This window comes from Tetrao urogallus, assembly GCF_951394365.1.
Source record: "Tetrao urogallus genome assembly, chromosome: 1".
NCBI classification, from domain to species: domain Eukaryota; kingdom Metazoa; phylum Chordata; class Aves; order Galliformes; family Phasianidae; genus Tetrao; species Tetrao urogallus.
In genome coordinates, this window is record NC_136813.1 from 169,681,167 (window position 1) to 169,702,508 (window position 21,342).

A 21,342-nucleotide genomic window follows, 5' to 3' on the forward strand; every position below is an offset into this window, starting at 1 on the left:
ATGTCAAGTAGCTTTATAAAAAATAAATTTAGCTGACATAAGACAAACTGAAAAAGATACAAGACAGAACCCATGATTAAAGAAAGAAAGATGTAAATACCCTTTTAGGATGTCTCTAACAATGCTGTTTAAATACATGAACAAAGAGCATACTGCATTATTTTAAAACTTTAAATGAGCCACAAATAAAGAAAACATTCTATATGAAGCACTGAAAATAATTTCATCTATTAACCCACCTGAAGTTTATTCATACTTCATAGTTTCCTTAATATCAACTTGAAATTGCTTGTGATAATAAAATAATACTTTAATTATGGTTGCTAATTAAAAGTTACGATCAGACGAGTAAGGACACAAACTGCAAATCATCAGCTCCTAAACATTAACTAAAAACTAATTTTTTGCAAAGAAATTCAAACATACAAAAACAACAGTACAAACAAGACATTACCTAACTTCTCTTTCACAGTTGACTTCTGCCACCAAAGCCTATGATTGCCATCACACTGTCTACAACAGTAACCTTTGTTACATATAGTTTAACATCTTCTGCTCCTCCTTCTAGCTAATTACCACTTTTCAAAGACACCTGCTATAAAACAGTCTGTCTTACTGCTGCCAGAAACCCCTAAAGCTGCCTTCTGTGTGCTTGTAGCTCTATTCTTTGGTATGGGAGAACAATGAGATTCTTACAGAAGTTTTAAATTCACAACTCAGCAGAATTACTGCAAGTAAGGTTCTCAATAATTTATAGGCAGCATAGCTTTCCTTGACAGATCACACACTGTAAATGTAATTTTTACAGTCTACTTGTGAATGACCAAACTCTACATAGCTTAATTCCCCTTTTTCCTGACAGCCGCCAGACTTCTTCCTCTCCAACCCTGAAATTCAATCTAGAAGCATTAGACCTTAGAGTAAAGCTCTTGCTGGCTTTCTGTTTGGGATAAAAAACTTTAAACACAACTAACAATTCTATTTTAACATTTAAATTACAGTGTAGAAGTAAAAAGAAGTATCATACCATCAGAAAATGCATAACATAACAACATAAAAAGGATGCAAAAGCTCTACCTGGCAAAACAAAAAACCTTGATTAAAACCTCTGTATGCAATAGGCAAATTCTGTGTTGGCCAAGTAAAGGAAGATCTTTTACCAGATAGAACTTACCAGGAAGCAGACAGGTCAAGTTACGTAAGCACAGCTTGCAAGTTTCTACAGCTCCCCTTCCAAAACTGCTTATTATTTAGCTGAGGTTTTGGTTTTTCCTATTTATTTTATTTTTCCTTCCCCCCAGGAATAGCTCATTCATTAATGGCATGCAGAGCCATGCATGAGCATGCAAACATCCTGCATAATTAAAATATCAAATTTTCATTATCAATCTAGGTTATCTTCTAAAAAAAAAGTTGCTGGTCTTCTGTCATGATAAACAGAATGTGATACAGTGAGATTTTTTAAAATACTGCTTGATATTTAGGCATGATATTGCATGCCTAAATTATAGCAAGTGTAGTACAGAAATATTTACACACAATAATTCTATCAAAATATCTGATATTTTCATTGAGATTAAAGTAGAGCTACGTGTTTCACTCCTTAATCAATTCCAGCCTTTCACAATACTCAGCTCAAGACTTGAAATCAAACTAGCTTGAGCACAAAATGTGTTCTGCTCTCTGGGGAGAAAGACTCCAGAAGAGCATTTTACAACAACCCATCTGGCAGTTTTACAAGCAAGGTTCATCTGTCTTAAATTCAATCACAATTGTAGAATGTGTTGGGGTATTTCTGTTTTTAAAAAATGAATACAGGGAGATATAAATGTGTTTTGTTTGATCTAGACCCAACAGTATGTACTTTCTACTACACTTATACAAGATGACACAGGCATGCAGAGGTATCCAATGACTGCCTAAATCAGCAGGCAGTGCAGCACAACAGGAACAAGTACATACAGCAATACAATTGGTGCTAAGGGTGCCTACACTCCATGCATTTGGAAGGAGGTTTTAGTCTGGACCATCTCTGGTCTCATTGTGTGGAAGAAGATTATGGGTGCTTCTAACATAGACTTTTTGATTTAAGTTTCATCCAAAAGAAGATGACAGTCTGAGGGTAGTCTGTGAGGCAAATCAAAGTCGGAGACGGGGAGGAGCATGTCTCCAAAAGTACACTCTTGATCTTAATACTAAGGTACATTCATCCAAGTAACTCTTTCACACAGATATGCATATACACACACACACACACACACACACACACCTGAGTACACACATGCAAAACTGGCCTAAAAATGAGTAAGCGCAAGGTCCCACACCTGGGTCAGAGCAATCCCAAGCACAGATACAGGTTGGGTGGAGAATGGCTTGAGAGCAGCCCTGAGGAGAAGGATTTGCAGGTATCAGTTGATGAAAGGCTCAACACGAGCCAGCAGTGAGCACATACAGCCCAGAAGGCCAACTACATTCTAGTTTGCATCAAGACAAGTGTGACCAGCAGGAAGAGGGAGGTGATTCTGCCCCTCTACTCTGCTTTCATGAGACCCCACTTGAAGTACTGTGTCCAGTTCTGGGGCCCCCAATGCAACAAGGACATAGAGCTGTTGGAGTGGGTCCAGAGGAGGGCCATGAAGATGATCAGAGGGCTGGAGCACCTTCCCTATGAGGACTGACTGAGAGAGTTGGGGCTTTTCAGACTAGAGAAGACTCTACGGAAACCTTATAGCAGCATTCCAGTACCTGAAGGGGGCTTAAAAGAAAACTGGGAAGGGACTTTTCATTAAGGCATGTAGCAACAGGACAAGGGGAAATGCTTTTAAACTGGAAGAAGGTAGATTTAGAGTAGATAATAGGAAGAAATTCTTTACTGTGAGAGTATTGAGACACTGGAACAAGTTACCCAGTGAGGCTGTGGATGCCACCTCCCCAAAGGTGCTCAAGGCCGGGCTGGATGGGGCTTTCAGCAACCTGGTCTGCAAGGAGGTGTCCCTGCCTATAGCAGGAGGTTGGAACTAGGTGATCTGAAGGGTCTCTTCCAACCCAAACCATTCTATGATTCTACGACTTATAATGAACTCCAACCCCTACAAAAGAGCGTTCAGTTTGAGAGGTATTTATTTTATTTCACATTTTAATACAAAAGGGAGCAAAGTTTTCAAGTAGTGTTGGATTATACCATAATAGCCTTGGAAATTAAATTATTTGTATTTTCTTTACAGCTTGTTATTCATTTACAAAATAATCTAACCACTACAAAACAAATAATCCTTTTAAAAAGGATTAAAACATTTTTTATTGAGCTTTTCTTAAAACTAGCAAATTTCTCATGAAGTCGAATGCTGATATCAGTCTTAGTGGGTCTTAAATGATTAATATCAGAATTGGAACCTGAAAACTGGCATCCAATGTACTATTTATAACCAACATTAAAGAAACATTTTGTAATCCACGCAGAGAGCAAAATGCACTCAATATTCACTATATCTGTTAAAAGCTCTTTATCCTTAATTTAAAACCTTGTCTTTTTAGGCTGTAAGCTTTTTAAAGTAAAGCTAATAAAACTGGATCTTAAATTTAATTGTGGCTATGAGATATTATTACATGACGCATTAGCTTCTGTCTTTTGGTCTAACAATTTTATTGCATGAATATCCACACCTCCATCACAAAATTCAATAACTGTTCCTCAAGAAATCAGGTGCCTTGCTAGCAGAAGTCAGAAGTTATTGTATATGGATTTCCTACTTTGCCAAAAGAAAGCATGATTCATTTTCAACTCTGCTGATTAGCCCACCAGGCTGTCAAAATACTAAAATTTAGGAAGACAGACTGTACTATCAACTCCCATTGCACATTTTTTCACCCTTTTTTTTTTTTTTTTTTAAACAAGTTTTAGGTAATGTAACTTTAATGTAGCTGCTCAGAGAATTTAAGTCAAATTTTCCTTAACTTTCTGTTCTACTCTTCACATACGGTGCCCAATAGCACACAGACACTCCTCTTACACAAATCTACACCCTTCCTTTAACCAAGGCATAGCAACTGTATAACTTCTCTAATCCACCTGCTTGTTTTTAAGAAACTACCCAGTTCTTAAGATTTAACAAATCTGTAAACAGAATATAAGCTTTCCTGACTTAGGAAGCCATGGTAAAAAACACTCTGGGGTTTATAACACAGGAAAAAACCCTAAAGTCAAATTCACTTTGCCATTCCCATCCCCCTCTTCTTGATCCTGCCATCACATCCACAGCAACTGCTGATTTGGTGCTTGCTTAAGCTCAGGAAAAACACACTGCTCCATAGAAATGTCACCTTTAATTAAACTGAATTTATCTCTGAATTTATCTGTTGTTGGTATTGATGATTCTTTTTTAAAAAAATTATTATTAATTAATTAATTAAAATTATAAAATAATTTTAATTATTACAGAATTATTTAATTAATTTAATTAATTTTAATTATTAATTATATCCCCCCCCCCCAAAAAAAAAAACAAAAAAAAAACTACATATCTAGTATGGTAAGAATTTGCTGCTTTTTTTTTTTTTTTTTTTTTTTTACATCTTGGTAATTAAGGCATATCACAGAAGCAAATATAACACAAATTACCATTCACCATCTCATGAAATTTACACATGCAAATAAAATAAAAGAATAACAAACAAAAATCTCAACTATGAACAGTACTAAATTTTCAGAAGAAAAATAAACTACTAGTGATTTAACTTCAATGAGAAAATCACCATCAAAAGCATTATTTAGACTTTACAATTCCATCCTTAACAGCTAATCACTTCAATTTATCATAAGCACTTTAAAAATGCAGGCTGATACAGTAACCTTTTCATGGCTAAAGGAAAAAAAAAACAACTGTATTTTTGGTCATGTGCATGATCAGTGCCGTGCTTTGAATGTATGTGGCCACATTACTTTTGCATTAGCAATATATTGTCTCTGTTATCCTCATTATAGGGGGTTAATTTGGATAAGTGACAAAAATGAAGGAAAGAAGCTAGTCTCTCTTTTTTTTTTTTTCTTAAACTATATGCATTCCCAATAGCTATTAAACAGTGCTATTTCTTATTAATGAAAACAACTTCAATGATTTAAATCTTAATCTGACCTGAAATTTCATTGTGGTGCAATCCTCATCACAGATCTACTAAACAAAGAAATTACAAATTCAAAAAAGAACTACCTCAAGTCATTCAGTGTAGTAGTTATTACAAAGCCAGAGGGCTAATTAGAGAGATTTACAGGAAGATCACCTTCCTTGAGGTGAATACTGATGCTGACCTCCACCCCAAATCAACCATTCACTTGGAGAATAAATCTGGAAATTTGACCCTAAGTGTCACAAAGGTCTGCTGTTCCAAGGATGCAGGTCCTCACACAGCTGAGCTTGCCCAGCAACTTAAACTGAATTAGATTATAACTATTGTACTTTCTTTCAAATCTGAACTTCTCTCAGTTGCAACTTTCAGAGTCAACATTCCTTAGAATAAAAACAGGGTTCAAAAAAGCCCTCCTTTTTTCTCTGCTTATATCAAAGCAGCAAACTGCCTTATTAAGCAAGGATAGGAGACATCGAGCCAGCTAAATAATGCTTCCCACCTGACCAAGTGCAACAACAGCCCTTTCTAAGAAATAGAAATGCTCTGCATCATTATGCATCTGCAGTTGTACAGATTATAAAAGAACAGTGTATTGTGAAAACGCAGACATAGAAAGATGTCATATTTCTTATGAATACAGTTCGAATTTGAAGTCTCATTTTCATTTCAACTGAGACTTCAAGATATCAAAACTTTCATATAAAAAACAATGGAAACTCTACAATATGCGATGCACAAAGACGCGATTAAAGGAGTTAATTATTACATGCGATGCCTTGGGTTTGGTTCTCTTTAAGTTATCACATGGCACAAATTCAAGTGCTTTAATGAAATCTATCATATCAACAGTAATAACCTTCCTAGTGGAATTTATTATTATTCCCCATGAGATGACCAGATAATTTCATAAGACTTCTTCCCACGATCCCAAACTGTTGGCCTTTCTCACTTTTAATTTTTATTTTACAGGATGGCCAGAATGGACACTGCACAGAAACAATCTCCTGTGGGGAGAGTTAAAATTCCCTCCTTCTATTTTTAACAGTAAGGCAACAAGCTCTGAATCCTTTTTCCTTTGTTTTCTTTACATTACACCTTTTTGAAAACTTTCTAAAACAAGCAGAAAAAGCTATGCAGCATCCTAAACAGAAGGTAGAACTGAGGAGCTAGTAAACATGTTCTCAGATGCTTACTCACACCAGCAGGAGGTCAAATAGATACTCACAAAATGCAAACCTGTTTGTGATACAGTGAATTGTGCAAACAGCAGTCAAAAGAGAAGGACCCAAAGGTAGTACATTCTCCCTTTCAGAAACGCTACAGCAGAAACAACTGCTACAGACTATCACTTCAGTATCATTTCCTTCACCAACTTTTCAAGCTATACATAATTATACAGCTATTTTTTAAATGAGAGTAAAAAAAAAAATAATAAAAAAAAGAAAAAATTCTCAGAAGATACAAAAACACAGCAGATTATAATTTCAGATTTCCGTGTGCTATGAAATAGCAGAGCTTGCTCCTTATGTGACTGGCTCAGTTCATGAAGACATCAAATGTTTTCTGCTTAATCCATCAAAACCCACACAAGCAAATCCCATGGTTACAGCAGAGCAATATGCACTGGACTATAATCTTGAAAAATAAATTTCCAAAATAAGCCAAAAAAAATCATTTAAAACGAGACTTAAAAATAGACCTAAGAGATAACTCCATAATGTGTGAGCAAGATTGAAGAAAAAAACAAACAACAAAAAATACAGAACAAGGCATGAATTCCAATCCCATGTCTTATCCAAGAATGTTTTTTCTGCTCCCTAGTTCCCACTCCTTAATTCTGAAAGAAATCTCTGTTCCACTTAAGCAATGAGTACAGAGGATAAGGTGTTGGTATATGTGTTATATCACAACAATCAAGAGAAAAGTCATTTGGTGCTGTGTTCCTCTAAGAACCCGAAAAGAAATCTTACTTATGGATGTTGAAGGTGAGTAGTTTAATATTTTTTTTCTATATTTTAAAATTTATTTTAAACACAACTGGTCTTATGGAAAGAGCACATTAGATCAGTCTCACACCTTCAGTAAAGCATGAAATAGGGTTTCAGACAAAATTAGGAAAGCAGAAAACAAGAGAAGCCAGCATAAGAATGTATAGAATGAGTGGGAAAAGGGCAGACTAAGAGACATGTATCAAACAAGTCCTACAATGGGAAGCGTGGCAGATGAAGGTTACTAACACTACATGAGTCAATCTTTTAATTATATTCAGAGCTATCAGTTCTTTTGTCATCAGTCAAGATTACTTCATTTTAATGCCAGGAATTTTCCAGGAGAGATATTTTCAATAGGTACATAAGTACTATTTACTGCACAAAGTGTACGAATGCTCGGTTAAACCCTACAAAATGAGTACATATAAGGGTATGCACTTTTAACAACGATGTATTTATACTTCAGTGATTACAGAGAAAAATCTGAGATGACAGCCATAAGGATGAACAGTTACTTTCTATCAGATTAAAATATCTGGCTCTTCAGTCTTAGAAAAAGATCAGGAACATATAAAATGGCCTAATAAGTGTATACATAAGAGCAATTAAAAACTGTCAATAAAATCACTAAGAAGACAGCTCCCTAGTATGTGGCTTGAAAATCAGCAGGTTCTGACCTATCAAAAAAATTAGGCTTTGAAACAGCCTTGCACTGGGATTAAAAAAACAAACATAAATCAGAAAAACAAACCTGCTCCCACAGGGCCGTAGCTTTTCAAAAAAGATCTTGATCAGCTTTTGAAATAGTAACATAAGAGGTCATTTCCATTTCCTCGTGGCTGTAAGGATACATGAAGCAGGGTACATTTTGACAGATGAGCACATGAAGTCACTATCAAATTCAAAACGACTCCAAAGGGATTATCTTGTTATTTACTTCTTAAAAAGATCTATATCTGGCTATCTGGTAGCTTATTTTGTAGGTTGCTTAGAGGCTTCAGCCACTAATACTGCTGACCTGTGGTAATTGATTCGCAAGAAGCCAGAAGATCCCCAAGTATCATATTCCAAGATATCAGGATACAGTTCCTCAGCAGGTACAATTTCCAAGTTTCTCAGTACTGGTATAGTTAACCAGGCAAACTGCCTGGAAGAATGAGTTCCATGTGGATTTTATTTAGAGGATTTTACTAGAAAAATACATGGATCGAGGTGCAAAAGAATGAGAGACAAAAAAACCCAAAATCACCAAGAAAATAACCCCAACACTTTTCAATATCTCTATGGCATAGATGAAATGAAGCAGTTTTTATGCTGACCTGTATTGGTCAGGTAAAAATGCCGTACACATACTGACACACTACTCATTTCAGCAGGTGTATGGGAATCCAATGTAGACTTCCTTCCCTTTGCCACACCATGGAGGATTTTTAGTGTTTATTCTCATTCAGTGTGTATTTTTATTTTATTTTTTAATTTAATCGAGTCTCAAAACATCCACTCTTTGGTATGCAGTGCAGTAGCTTGACCATGAACCTGTATTTAAGAAATTTTTCTGAATGTTTCATTCATATTCATGCAAAATTAAGAGAGTCAAAAAAAACCCCAAACAAATAAAAAACAGATTCCAAGTGAGGCTGTGCACACTGCTCCCCCTTTTACAGAATCTTAGCTGGTAGTCAGAGAAAATAAAAGGTCCTTGTCTGGGCAAATGAGATGTGAAATTGTAAAGTGGCTAGATGAAAAGGCAATACATTTCAATGTACTTATATCCCTGAAAGCCAAACACATGACTTCAAAGTGCAGTAATCCCCCAGAATCATATTGATTTCACCAGCTTATTTTCACTACAAAATGAAAAATGTATTTTACAGTAAAGAGGTTTTATACTTATAAAATGTTTAGTTATTAATGCAGGTGCATCACTGACAGATTCTTTAAAGCTCACTTTGCATAATGATGTCAAGTCATCACAAAACAAATTAAAAACTGAATAAAAATGCATTTACAATTGTTACTGTGACATTACCAATGAAAAATATTTGCACATTGCCTGAGAATGATTACATGTACTACTAATCTTTAGCATTAATGTATTTTGATACATTGAGTTTTTGCTTTAAGAAACTTTAAAGGGTAAAATTTGTCTGTATCCGACTGTGAAGTTGCAAATATTTTCAGACCATGTAAGATTGTTTTCCCCAAAAACCTGCAGCCTGTTTAGCGGCTCTATTTAAATTGATCCAGAACAGAATAAAATTTGGATTTGTTACAGCCAGAAAAATGTATCATCTTATTAAAATACAGTTTTGTTTGTACATCACCAGTCAACTTTCAGACTGAAACCTGCCAAAATAGAAATCAAACCCATGTGCATAGCACAGGAAAAAAAAAAAAAAAAAGATTAAAATCAAATCAAATACCCATGAGTGCTGTCAGAATATCAAATAATTTGCTTTTTTAAAAAAAAGAAAATAAAAGAAAAACTGAAATTTCCCTAGTTGGACATAACCATTCTATTTTGTTCCTCCTTCCATCTTACAGAAAACAAATACATTCTCCTTTGAAGTTACTCCTCCATCTTGCAAATAATAGATTCTACAGTATAACAGAAAGTAAAAAGCAAGTCATTTTGCCATTTTTGTACTTCTTTCTCTGAAACTTTGTGGGCATTTTACAACAAAATTACATAGAGTTACTGAATGACAATTATTAAACAAGAACATATTTGCTATTATTGAGATTTAGTCAACCTATAACTTAAACACCAGAATTTATTCTTCCACTAATAACACTCTATGCCAAGTACAAAGGAAGTGACAAAAGAGAATGTTAAAAACAAAACCAAACAAGCAGTCACAATAACCCAGCAACTCACCCGCAAAGCTTCAATTACAAGGTCTCGTGCTTCCAGTTCTCCTTCCATTATACTCAAAAGCATCCGCAACTCCGGCTTGCTCAAGTTATCCACATCAAACTCTCTTTTCTGGAAGAAACAAAACACTGATGAATACACTAAATAAAGGACTGCAGTGGCTAATGCAGATCCAAAATACAGATATATCAGCATCCTAATTATGGGTTCCTCTAACATCCATGACCGTCAAAAGTTGAGGTGGCGTTTCCTGTAGCTACAAAGTCAGAGTAAGTCACAGAGACCTTCTATTTAAGATGAAGAAATTAAAAGCCCAGTGGTGTGACACTGCTTCACATCCTCTACTGTTGGAAGAAATTGATCATTCTAAGTGTCCTGTATGATAGGGGTGAAATGTTAAAAAAAAATAACTTAGTGACAAACAGTGCATAGCATCATAAAGGTTGGAAAAGACCTTCAAGATCATCTAGTCCAACCGTCAGCCATCACCCCATGCCCACTAAAACATGTCCCTCAGCGCCACACCTGCACATTCTGTGAACCTCCCGGGATGGTGACTCCAGCACCTCCTGGGACAACCTGCTCCAATGCCTCACCACTCTTTCTGAGAAGAAATTTTTCCTAATATTCAACCTGAACCTCCCCTGGCACAGCTTGGGGTTATTACCTCTCATCCTACTGCTGTTACAAAGGAGAAGATGCCAATCCCCACATCGACACAGCCTCCTATGTAGAGAACAATGAGGTCTCCCCTGAGCCTTCTCCAGCCTCAGGAATCCCAGTTCCCTCAGCTGCTCTCCATAAGTTCCTGTACAACCTCACAGTGACAGAATTGTTTCAGCAGACCTGAAAACAGCACACCAGGAATGAAGGCAAGAGAGAGTGGCAGTCTTTTATAGAGAGGAACATAGGGGATGCTATTATTACCTACAAACCACAAAGGTAGGAGATGAGTCTGCTCACCAAGCCGCACAATGCCAACAGAAAGGACTGTTTAGTAAATTTAGAAGGGCATCATTTTAAAGGAGAGAAAACATTCCACATGCCAGACTCGGTTGAGAAGCATGATCAGTAGCACACTATTCACTGAAAGGGAACAGTAAAGTTCTTGCTGTGATGTAGATGTGTCTTCTAGCAAAGCCCTGAGATAAAGACACATATCTGTCTTCAATATGAGTTAATCAGTTGCCAAATTAGCTGAACCGCTTATCAGGACATACTACCTGTTTTCCCTGAAGGATGAAATCAAACGTAAGAGCTCAGTTACCCTGGCACTTGACTTTCTCTCAGGAAAATCCAATAAAAATTAAAGTACCATTTCTTCTGTCTCAAGGCAAGAGGAGAGCAGAAGAGTTGTTCTTCCCTCAGGTTAGAAGGTCATGGATCATAACTTCCCAAAAGCTGTAACTATATTAGATTTACTCCGAGTTCCACTTTTTACTTTGCAGTTCAAACAGGTGCACAAATGGCTAGTGAGAGCCACACGCCAGAATATTAGCTGGACATACTCATTTATTATTATTATTTCATTTAGTGGACTAAGCTTCCTCGTCTATTTGAACAACATGGGGCAACAAAGAGGACCAATGATTTCTATTAATCACAACTATTTCTGGGACATGGCTATCCACTCTAACCAATATTTCTGAACTGAACAATAATTACCTTTTATTTTTCCTACCTGGGTCAACTACTGCTCTAAACCAAAAGACACCTCTTATCCTACATGTCAACGAATCATTGAACATAATCTGTCTCTGAAGGCTTTTTCATAACATGTGCTAAAACTTCTCTCAATTCTACACTTCGTTCACCATCTATGGATGTATATGTGCAAAGTTACTTTTAGTAACTAGATCTTCCTTACAAAATCTTGTGTAAGTGGACTGCATTTTGCCTCACAGGCTGCAGCATATCTCATTCCCAATCCTTCTAACCATTAAATTTAATTCAGTCAGATAGCAGGACCCACTTATGCACCCTTCTTCTATGAACTACTTTATAATGTCTAAAAGCTCAAGGACAGTAACTGATTTATTCATATAATTTCCCTCTAGAGAGGAAAAACTGCCTCCATTTCTCAAACGGAAAGCTGATGCAGAGATATCAAGTACTTTTGTCCCAACCACAGAAAGCAGTGTCAAACAGTAACAGTCTGACATCTCCATTCAGTGGCTTCCCCTTCTAAAATCTCATTCCCTCATCTGTCAAGAAGAGATGCCCAGCACTTCTGGTAGGCATGGCCAAAGTGAAATGGTGCACAAGGTCAAGAAACATCATCCTACTCTTCTAAGTCAGTAAATCCAGCTTGTCAGGAGGTAAAAGCTCTTTGTCAAAGGACAGACTGTATATCACAGGTGAAACTTTTCATTTCTAAATCTCCTACAAGACATAAATGAAAATACTCTTCTATTCATTACAAACCAGAGGCACAATTCAACAGGTGAAGTAACTATGAGATTTTTTTTTTTTAACTAAGCATCTGATCAAAGCAATTAAAGTAAATTTTACTCAAGTACGTAATTCAAACTAGAGCATATGAAAAAACATCAACAGCAAGTAATTCAGAGTGCTCTCTAGCAATTTAAAGTCAGATAAAAATAAACACCAAAATGCTAATGGAAAGACATATAAATGACATATACAGCTCAGTTTTCATATTTTTCATTTTGAAAACTTGAAATAAGAACGAGCAAAACCACTTCATAAATGAACAGCTCTAGTAGATCAGACTAAAAGCCCACTTAGCCTGTTTTCAAAAGCAGCCAATAATGGGTGCCTTGAAATCACTACCAGAACAGGACAAGCACATAATGATGCTTCCCAGAAACACTCTCCCAACCACCAGCAGTTTTCATCTTACGCACTTTCTGAGCTATAAACCATAATTCTGCATGTAGTAGTCTTTGATGTACATACACCACGTGAATCTGTCCCTTTGCTTTTTGAATCTTTGTGTAATTTCAGAATCCATAACATTCTGCAACTCAGCTATACATTGTGTGAAGAATCATGACCTTTGCTGTCAATCTGCCCCATTAGCTACTTTTGTTTGGTGTGTTCCATGTATTAAACCTACATATAGCATACAATGAAATAGAACTATGCTTCCTCAAAGACATCTCCTGGGGACCAAGCATGGCAGGCTTGCTTGAAGTTCTCATCCAGAAGAATTGCTGGCCTTACTTTTAGTGAAAATTGTTGTTTAGTTCCAGAAAAATAATCTCCCTAACATCTTCTAGTGGAGCAGTAGCTCTTACATCTCCAGAAAATAAAAGACTCCATTAGTAGCACATGGCTTATGTGTCATCTGGGGTTTTGCTACAATAGGTCTGGTAGAGTGCCAAGCTGTAACAATTTCACCAACAATTTAAGAACTACGTAACCAAGCCATCCTCCACATCGGTTTTACAACATAGATATATGAATATGTTGCCCCAGGGTGAAATTCGGAATACGCTACCAGAACACAGGAGATATTTTTTCACTCCTTCTTTTGGATTTTAAAATGTCTGGTTTATTTGATTTATAAAGTAACTGAATAAGACTGCCTCAAAAACTTCATGCTATTTTTCAGATCAGCTTCGTAAGGGGTTTGTGTTGTCTGGCAGCAAGCACAATGACAGTAGACAAAACAGCTAATTAGCAAAAACTCACTTGAATTCCCACATATGCACCACAAAAAACAAACAAAAAAACAAAACAAAACAAAAAAAACCCACCACATATATATATAGGCAAAATGGTGACCTGCACTGCCCCAAGATGAAATGAGCTCTACCTTGAGCAAAGAAGACAACAAAAACAACTTCCAAACAAGAGAAAGCTGGGACAGGACAGCAGCGATTAACCTGGACAAGCGTTTCTCCCCCCAGATCACCTTAGGAAAAAGAGGAAAGAGGATGGAGTGGGAAGGTTACCCAAGAGGCAAAGGAACAGAAGATATTCTTTCCCACATTGGTGGCTATTCAGAGGAGAGATGACAAAAGCCTTTAGGATAAAGTTTGTCCCCATCACTTTTCAAGAAAACAACGCAGTTTCTTGTGATAGATTGGCAGTACCAGTAGTTTGGTTTTGCTAATATAGCCCAGTCAATACTACTGGCAACCTCAAGAGCAGAGGGTGTCATTGACTACACTACAACAGCAGCTGTTAGAAACTCCAGTACCTTCAGAAGTCTGGATGGGTCAAGCAGGAAAGTCACAGCTGTGTAGAAAACAGGTTAACTGTGGATTAATCAGAGGTGACCACAGAAAACAACCTCCTTCCTGCTCAGAAAGCAGCTAGATGGCCTATTTAAAGATGGAGCTGGCTGACCACCCAGGACCTGGGAAAGAAACCTGTAAAGCATAATTAAGGCCTGAGATGGAAAGACAGGAAGGGAAGTTTTTTAAAAAGTCTGTAGGGAAATACAGGAAGAGTCCTTCCAGAAGAGAAGGGAAAGGTACAAATCTACATTTGTTATATACTTCATATGGAGTTCCATTAAATACACGCAAGAATCCTCTTGAGGATTCACAGAGTAGACTTCCAAGATGAGCTTTTAAAGTAAAAGGATTTGGCATTAGTTATTAGTTTTACAATGTAAACTTTTAATATCACGCTGGCCCACAGTTGTCAGGTCCATGATATAAATGCACCAGGGAAACATAACCCTGATTCATGTATTTGACAACCATGTCCAGGTAGAACTCATCTGAACAAAGATAAGCATGTTACAGTAGACAAAACAGCTAATTAGCAAAAACTCACTTGAATTCCCACATATGCACCACAAAAAACAAACAAAAAAACAAAACAAAACAAAAAAAACCCACCACATATATATATAGGCAAAATGGTTTAGGCAAAATTTTTGTTCCCTGCACATAAGTATCTAGTGCAATCTGAGGTACCAGAGAGACCATTTGGAGGCATGTAGGTATGATACAGAATCACCCATGCCATTTGGATGGGTAGCCAGCTGTGATACCACAAAATGCTGTGTGTGGACTGCTAATGTCAGGCCTGAGGACAGGACTGAGACACCTACAGGAAGACTGAAGGCAGTGTGTGAATGAGGTGAATAATCTCCTGCTGTATGCAACAGAAACCCGATCAGCCCAGTCAAAATAGCCAAGAAAGCTATTCAGCTAACCAGCCAGCAGAACTACTTGCTTGAGGCTCCACTTGAGGTATTGGTTGGATTTCCACTCACTGTAATAGGATAATTAACACTGTGCATATATGAAAACACATTTAAGTGCCTTGAATCCCACTAATACCTCCAAGAGTCACCAGCCTATTCACTCACTTAAAACCAGAGAAATTCATAAATCTGTTTCCAAAACAGATCATTCCTTGTAACCACTTCATTCTTTCCACCAAGTATAAAAGAAATTTTCAAGACCTAGCACAGCATTAACGTGGGCACATGTGCAAATGAATCCCAATTCTTTCTTAATAAAGAAAACACTGCAAAAAGAAAAAAGAAAATAAGTGGTTATAATATCCACGCGGTGTTCCTGGATAGTTCAGAGAATATATGATGTATTGTTTTTGGCTGTGCAAGATCTCTTCCTTAGGCTGAAAATAGAGAATGAATTTGACACCACGCTTGTCCAGAAGTTATATTATGTAAGAATACATGCTCAGTTCTTACCATACCCAGGACAAACTCAAGAAATAAGATGTGACCAACAGAAAGGTTAACATCCAGGGCTTCGATACAGTTTCATGCAATCTTACCTAAGAGACCATGAGAGAACTTGACATGCATTTAATTATTCCCATCCATTAGTTCAATGACTTACTGAATTGATCACCACTAAAGCTACCTGTTTATTCTGCTCCCCTCTTCTCCAAGCACAGCATTTTTGCTGTTTTTTTTTGTTTTTTTTTTTTTTCTTTTTTTTTTTTCTTTTCTCAAAGGTCTTCCTTAAAAGGCAGGGGGTGGTTTTGTTTAGCAGGTGTGGATTTTTGTTTTTGCTCAGGCTAACTGCAAAACTTTTTTAACAGCTTTGGCATTAAGCAAAAATAAAACTTCAGAACTGAGAAATGTATTCTGGAAACCAAAAAACAGCCTACAGCTCCTCCAAAATTAGTAAGACATTGACCTTTACATGTACCCAGATATTCTCACAGCTGTTAAAACACGTTTGCAAACTACGAACAGCGCAAAGGTACTAAGGCATCTTTGATTTCAGGTTAAGTCAGGTATCTACGTATTTTTTTTCATAGATCTAAGCTTACATCAGCCCTTCTGCAACCATGTTTAAAACTGTTACTTAAGTTTAACAGGGAATTCCTGTTCTGAAAAGTCACTTTCAAGTAAGCCACTTCTAAGGCAAATAGTATGATTTGATCTAAATACTGGTACGCACTCTTGAAGTACTCTTCAGAACGACTTGCAAGTCTTTCAGAATTTGATATCTTACCTTGTCCTACTTAAGACTAAGAAACAATGCCCAGGAAACCTTTACTTCCCACACCAAGGAAGGCAGTACCTCTAGGCCTGCTGACTTCTTTCTGTTTACATATGCAATGATGACGCAGGGAGGAGTGGGTGCAGAGGCAGACCTCCCACTGTTGTTTTCCTATATCAAGCTCTTTCTTTCCCCATTTTAGCTTCATTTCCATCTCTATTCCCATTTTGCTATACCAACCTTGAGGCCACAGCAGGGCCTCTCTCTCCCACACTTACACAAACATCAAAGCGGCTGGGAAAAGAACAGGACGTATTACATCCTGAAGACTTGTCACTCCTCACCATTTTCACACACCAGGCTCGCTGTGCTGCCCCTGTGCATTTCATTCTTAACGAATGTGATGTGTCTTCGTTTTGAAGAGAAGGGGCCCTCCCAACAAATGAAGGGATGCTGAGTGACCAGCCACGGAAGACAACCATGGAGGACGGCGGCACAGAACGCAAAGGGATGCAGGTTGGGCTGGGAGAGGAAGGGAAGACAGCAGGTTGGGTAGCAAGGCTTGGAGCATATCCCTGAACCACAAATCAAGAGCAGACACTCATTACATAGGAGACACAGAGCAGCAGCAGGACAAAATCAGACAACTGTGATGTCTCTGCATCACACCTACATGTTGGAACACCACAACAGTATTATGCATCTGACGAGATGAAAGTAACTTCTTTGAACATTAGCACTACACTGAGAACTTGTATTCAGATGAGGATCGCGGTAGTTAATTAAAGTCCTTCTGCAAGTGACTATTTTCCAAGACGTATAGTCCCTAATAAGAGATACAGGCTTTGCTTTTCAAGGGTTACGATCTCATTTTCTGCTACATGCAGTATTTCTCAGATAAGAATCTTCACAACTTATTTGTGTCAGTCTGTGTAACTGATTTGACCAAATCACTATTCAGCATTTCACTGTATTGACCAGAATGGCAATTCTACTACAAATGTTCTTACAGATCAACAGATAATGAATACAAGCTAAATTTAAAAACTTACTAAATGTCACTATAAAGTGCCATGGAATTTCTCTCCGCTTACTTTGTTTAGTCATCAAGTTTTAATCCACTTAATGTTGACAGTTTTGTTTTTTTTTCCTGTAGCACAACTTTTTATACTGTTACTTGATCTGTAGCAAACCAGACTGATCATTTCAAGTATGTACACATCATTCTCAAAGAAATTTTGACAGATGAAGACAGGAAACAATCCCTACTCGCTTCAGAGAATCAAGATATCATTCCACCTATATGCTGTACATGTACAGAGCCACCAGAAAGGACTGCCTTTTGGAGAAAAATACCTTTTGTGTGTTTGGCCACTGGTCAAGAAAATGAGAAGTAGAGATTTTACTGGATAATGTTAACAAACTATTAGAAATAGCAGGCTTTTCGTGCTATCTGTTGAACATCTACCAAAGCTACAATGTGTGACAAGCTGGCTCTCTACAGGTAGCGCGTAGCATTCAATATTTCAACAAAATGACTGTCAAATTGAAATATTTCTTGCTATTACATAATCATTTTTTGGTAGACAGTACGCAGATGGAAACAATTCAAAGACGTCTTGAAATACACACTCATGCTTTCCTGAATTCTAGTCCAAATTGCCCCAACACAGTTTCACTGGCTCAGGCAATCACGCTGCACGGGTATTGGAAAGGACAAGACCATGCCATTTTACCTTGTCATCCTTTCCACAACAAAACCACTAATATTTTGAGAGAGACAACTGGGAACTCAGAAAGATAAGGCTATCAGCCTTACTCCTGAACATAACACTATAGAACAGCCTGGGGTTTTACAGTCACTTCCTCTAGGGACGGAAAGAAAAAAAGATTTCACGTCTTCCATATTTGATCCTTTTCTACTATGGTTCTAGGAACAGAAAAAAAAAACAAGTAGTTTTGTTTTCCTTTTCCCAGTGATGTTCCTGATAGCATATCTGCTGGTGCACCAAGATACAGGAGTAACAGCATTAGTATGAAAACACTCTACTGTACATTTACTGCTTACACTGTATAATTTGCATATCAATAATTACTATTAAGAACACTGTTCCTACCATTTTCCATTGCATAGTTTGTACAACCAGCATTCTGAGAACTCAACCTAAAACTGTAGAGTTTTGCATGACTTACAATATTGTCACACCTGGATGCTTACTGTCACCCTAACAACTACGCAAGATGTTTCCATTCATAATTCTATATCTTGAATATAAAGACAGAAAATAAGAGACTCATACTGACTCTTCAACAGGAAGATCAGAGTATTGCACAAATATTTTTTAAATCTTTCCATTGCACAGAGATGTTACTTTCGCATACAAAAACTAGAATGAAATTGACAACTGAATGTCTATAATACCAAGAAAATACAGGATGAAAAGAGATATTAAAGGACTAAATGCAAATTAAAAGTCCTTTTAAGAATATTTTATTGCTGCTTAAGTACAGCTTCTACTTCAATTACAGAGCAACTTTCCAGTACACATTACTTTCCAGTATCTGCAGATTTAGAAGAATATTTTAAAAGCAGTGTGGTGTAGAGCCATCAGTCCTACATGACAACAAGCACCAACCTGCATGACCAGCACATGCAGCACTGCCCAACAGGGCAGTGTTGGGATACTGCTTCAGTATGAGCTACTCTTGTGAGTTCTTCAAACTCAGAAAAAAAAATAAAGGCAGTAGTCATATGAAACACTGAAGAATTCAGCATAAATATTTTTTTTACTCAAGGCCAGGACTTAGAAGTGTTTAATATTTTGCTTTTATGAACTGTTACCTTAACATTCTTTCATGTCACAGTTCTGCCATTGTTTCAAAAGAGCAATTTTATTCACTTTGTAAGGCTTTCCTTCCCTCTTTTTTTTTTTTAATATATTTTTTATTTCCTTATTTAAGTAAAACTCAGTTTCTACAACAGGGCAGAAGTTAATCTTCCTCGTGTGCATTAACAGTGCAGTCAGAACACGGTTTCAGGTAAGATTTGTGCCTGCTTGAAAGAGAATAAATAAATAAATAAACCATCAGCATCTTCAATCCCACAGAAGCCGGTGCCATCCTTCCTTCTGGCGTTACTCCCTTCAGCAACGATCCAACCTCAAAGGCGTACCTCAACGCTTTTAGCACCCTGAACTCGGCATTTCGTTACGCGGAGAGGCGCTCAGGGGCTGCTCTCGGACCGGCCCGGCTCTCGCACAGCTGCCCCCGCACGACCCCCAGCCCCGTCGGACCGGCCAGCACCGCGCTGCCCGCCGGGGCCCCGGGCGCTGCGGGTAGGGGAAAGCTGAGGGGAGAAGCTCTGCTCTCCCGCCACGGAACAGGCGACGAGCCGGAGGAAGGACAGCAAAGGTGGGCAGCGGGAATCAGCCTGCATTCGGCCGCAGCCGCGCGCCGTGCCCGCCTCACGCAGCGCCTCACGCAGCCGGCTGCTCGGGAGCAGGGAGCCCGACGGCCTCTCCGCGCTGCCCCGCCGCCCGGGGCCCCTCACATCCCGCGGACGGGAGGAAAAGGGGCGCTGTCCCGGCGTCCCTCATCCGCGCAGGGATAAACGAGAGAGAAACGGTGGAAAGGAGACAGCGAGCTCCTGCGGGCGAGGATTCAGATGAGCGCTTCCCCAGCCCCGAGCCGCGGGCTCCGGGCGCTGTCACCACCTCCGCTCCGGGAAAGGGACCGGAGCAGCCCCGCCGCGCCGCCCAGCCTGCGCCCTCCCCGCCCCGAGCCCCTCAGCCGGGCGGGCAGCGGGAAGGAACAATGGGGCAGCCCCCGAGGAAGGCGGACGGGGAAAGAGGGGACCCCCGCGCTCGCCCCTCTTCTCCCCCGGGGCGGGACACAGCTCCCCGCCGCAGCCGAGCCCCGTCCCGCCCCGGGGGAGAAGGAGGGCGGAGGGACGGAGCGGGGGAGGCAGGTCTCCGGGCACCGTTCTGCTCCGTCCCATCCCCACCGCAGCCCTCCTCGCCCCGGTCAGGTCCGACCCCCCGGCTCGGTTACCGCTGCCGTAGCTGCCGAGTCCTCCTGCGCGCCGGAGCCCGGCTCGCCGCTCGCGCCCTCCGTCGCCATCTTCCCGCTGTAACGGCTCCGGCGCGGAGCGCGGCGCGGAGCCGAGTGGCAGCCGCCGCCGCCCGGCGCTTAACCCCCTCCCCGCCGGCACCGGGCCCGCCGGCGGCTCGGAGCTTAACCCCTCCGGCGCCGCGCCAACGCCGCGCCGCCGGCTGAGGCGAGCGTGTCCCGGCGTTGGGCTACCGGGCGGTCGGGTTTCACCTCCTCCCCTCCGCCCCCCGCCATCAGGCGGCCCGCAGCCAGGCGGAGGCGGGGGAGCTGGACCCCACCGCGGGCCGCCCGCCCGCCATGGTGGCTGAGGGGAGTGCCCCTGGCACGGCGCGGCCCGCAGGCACCGCTCGGCTCCCTGCCCGCCTCCGTGGCTCGGAAGAATGGAGGGAAAGGATAGAGGAGAAGAAAGAAAGAGCTTGTGCGGTGTGGGCTCGGCTCACCTGCCCAGTTAGACCCAGCCGAAGTCTTGGAAGGAAAGGTGTCTCTCTCTGCCTGGGGGTGCTGACAGGGGTGTGTCAGAAGGAGCACCTCTCCTGTCACCTCCCTGTGGAGGACCAGGGAGGACTCTGCTGTAGCTGCTCCTTGTTTACTGACATGTTTACATGCCAAAGTGGCTTCTGGCCTGTAAGGGTGCACTTTCATGTAGGCCTACCGCAGGGGGCCAGATTAAAGCCTCCGCATGCAGCCCTAAAGCTCACCTTGGACTGCGGATGCCCTTTGCCATTCCAGACCACAACCTCCTCGCTCAAAACCTATTTAAACCTCTCCAAACGAAACCACTACCATACAGGCAGTCTGCCCCTTAGAGAAAATGCCATGCCGCCTGCCTCGAGGCATT

The 21,342-nt window shown here is 39.9% G+C and overlaps 1 protein-coding gene across 1 annotated transcript in view; it reads right to left on the reverse strand.

The window, feature by feature from the left end:
• CTTNBP2 (cortactin binding protein 2) overlaps positions 1-20,513 on the reverse strand; it is a gene marked incomplete at both ends in the record, with an annotated part of 77,511 nt that extends 56,998 nt beyond the window's left edge. Inside the window, 2 exons of the mRNA XM_079536402.1 lie at positions 9,994-10,101; positions 20,445-20,513. Coding sequence (XP_079392528.1) covers positions 9,994-10,101; positions 20,445-20,513 — 177 coding nt within the window. The remainder of the gene's footprint in view (positions 1-9,993; positions 10,102-20,444) is intronic.
• Between the last annotated feature and the right edge of the window lie 829 nt (positions 20,514-21,342).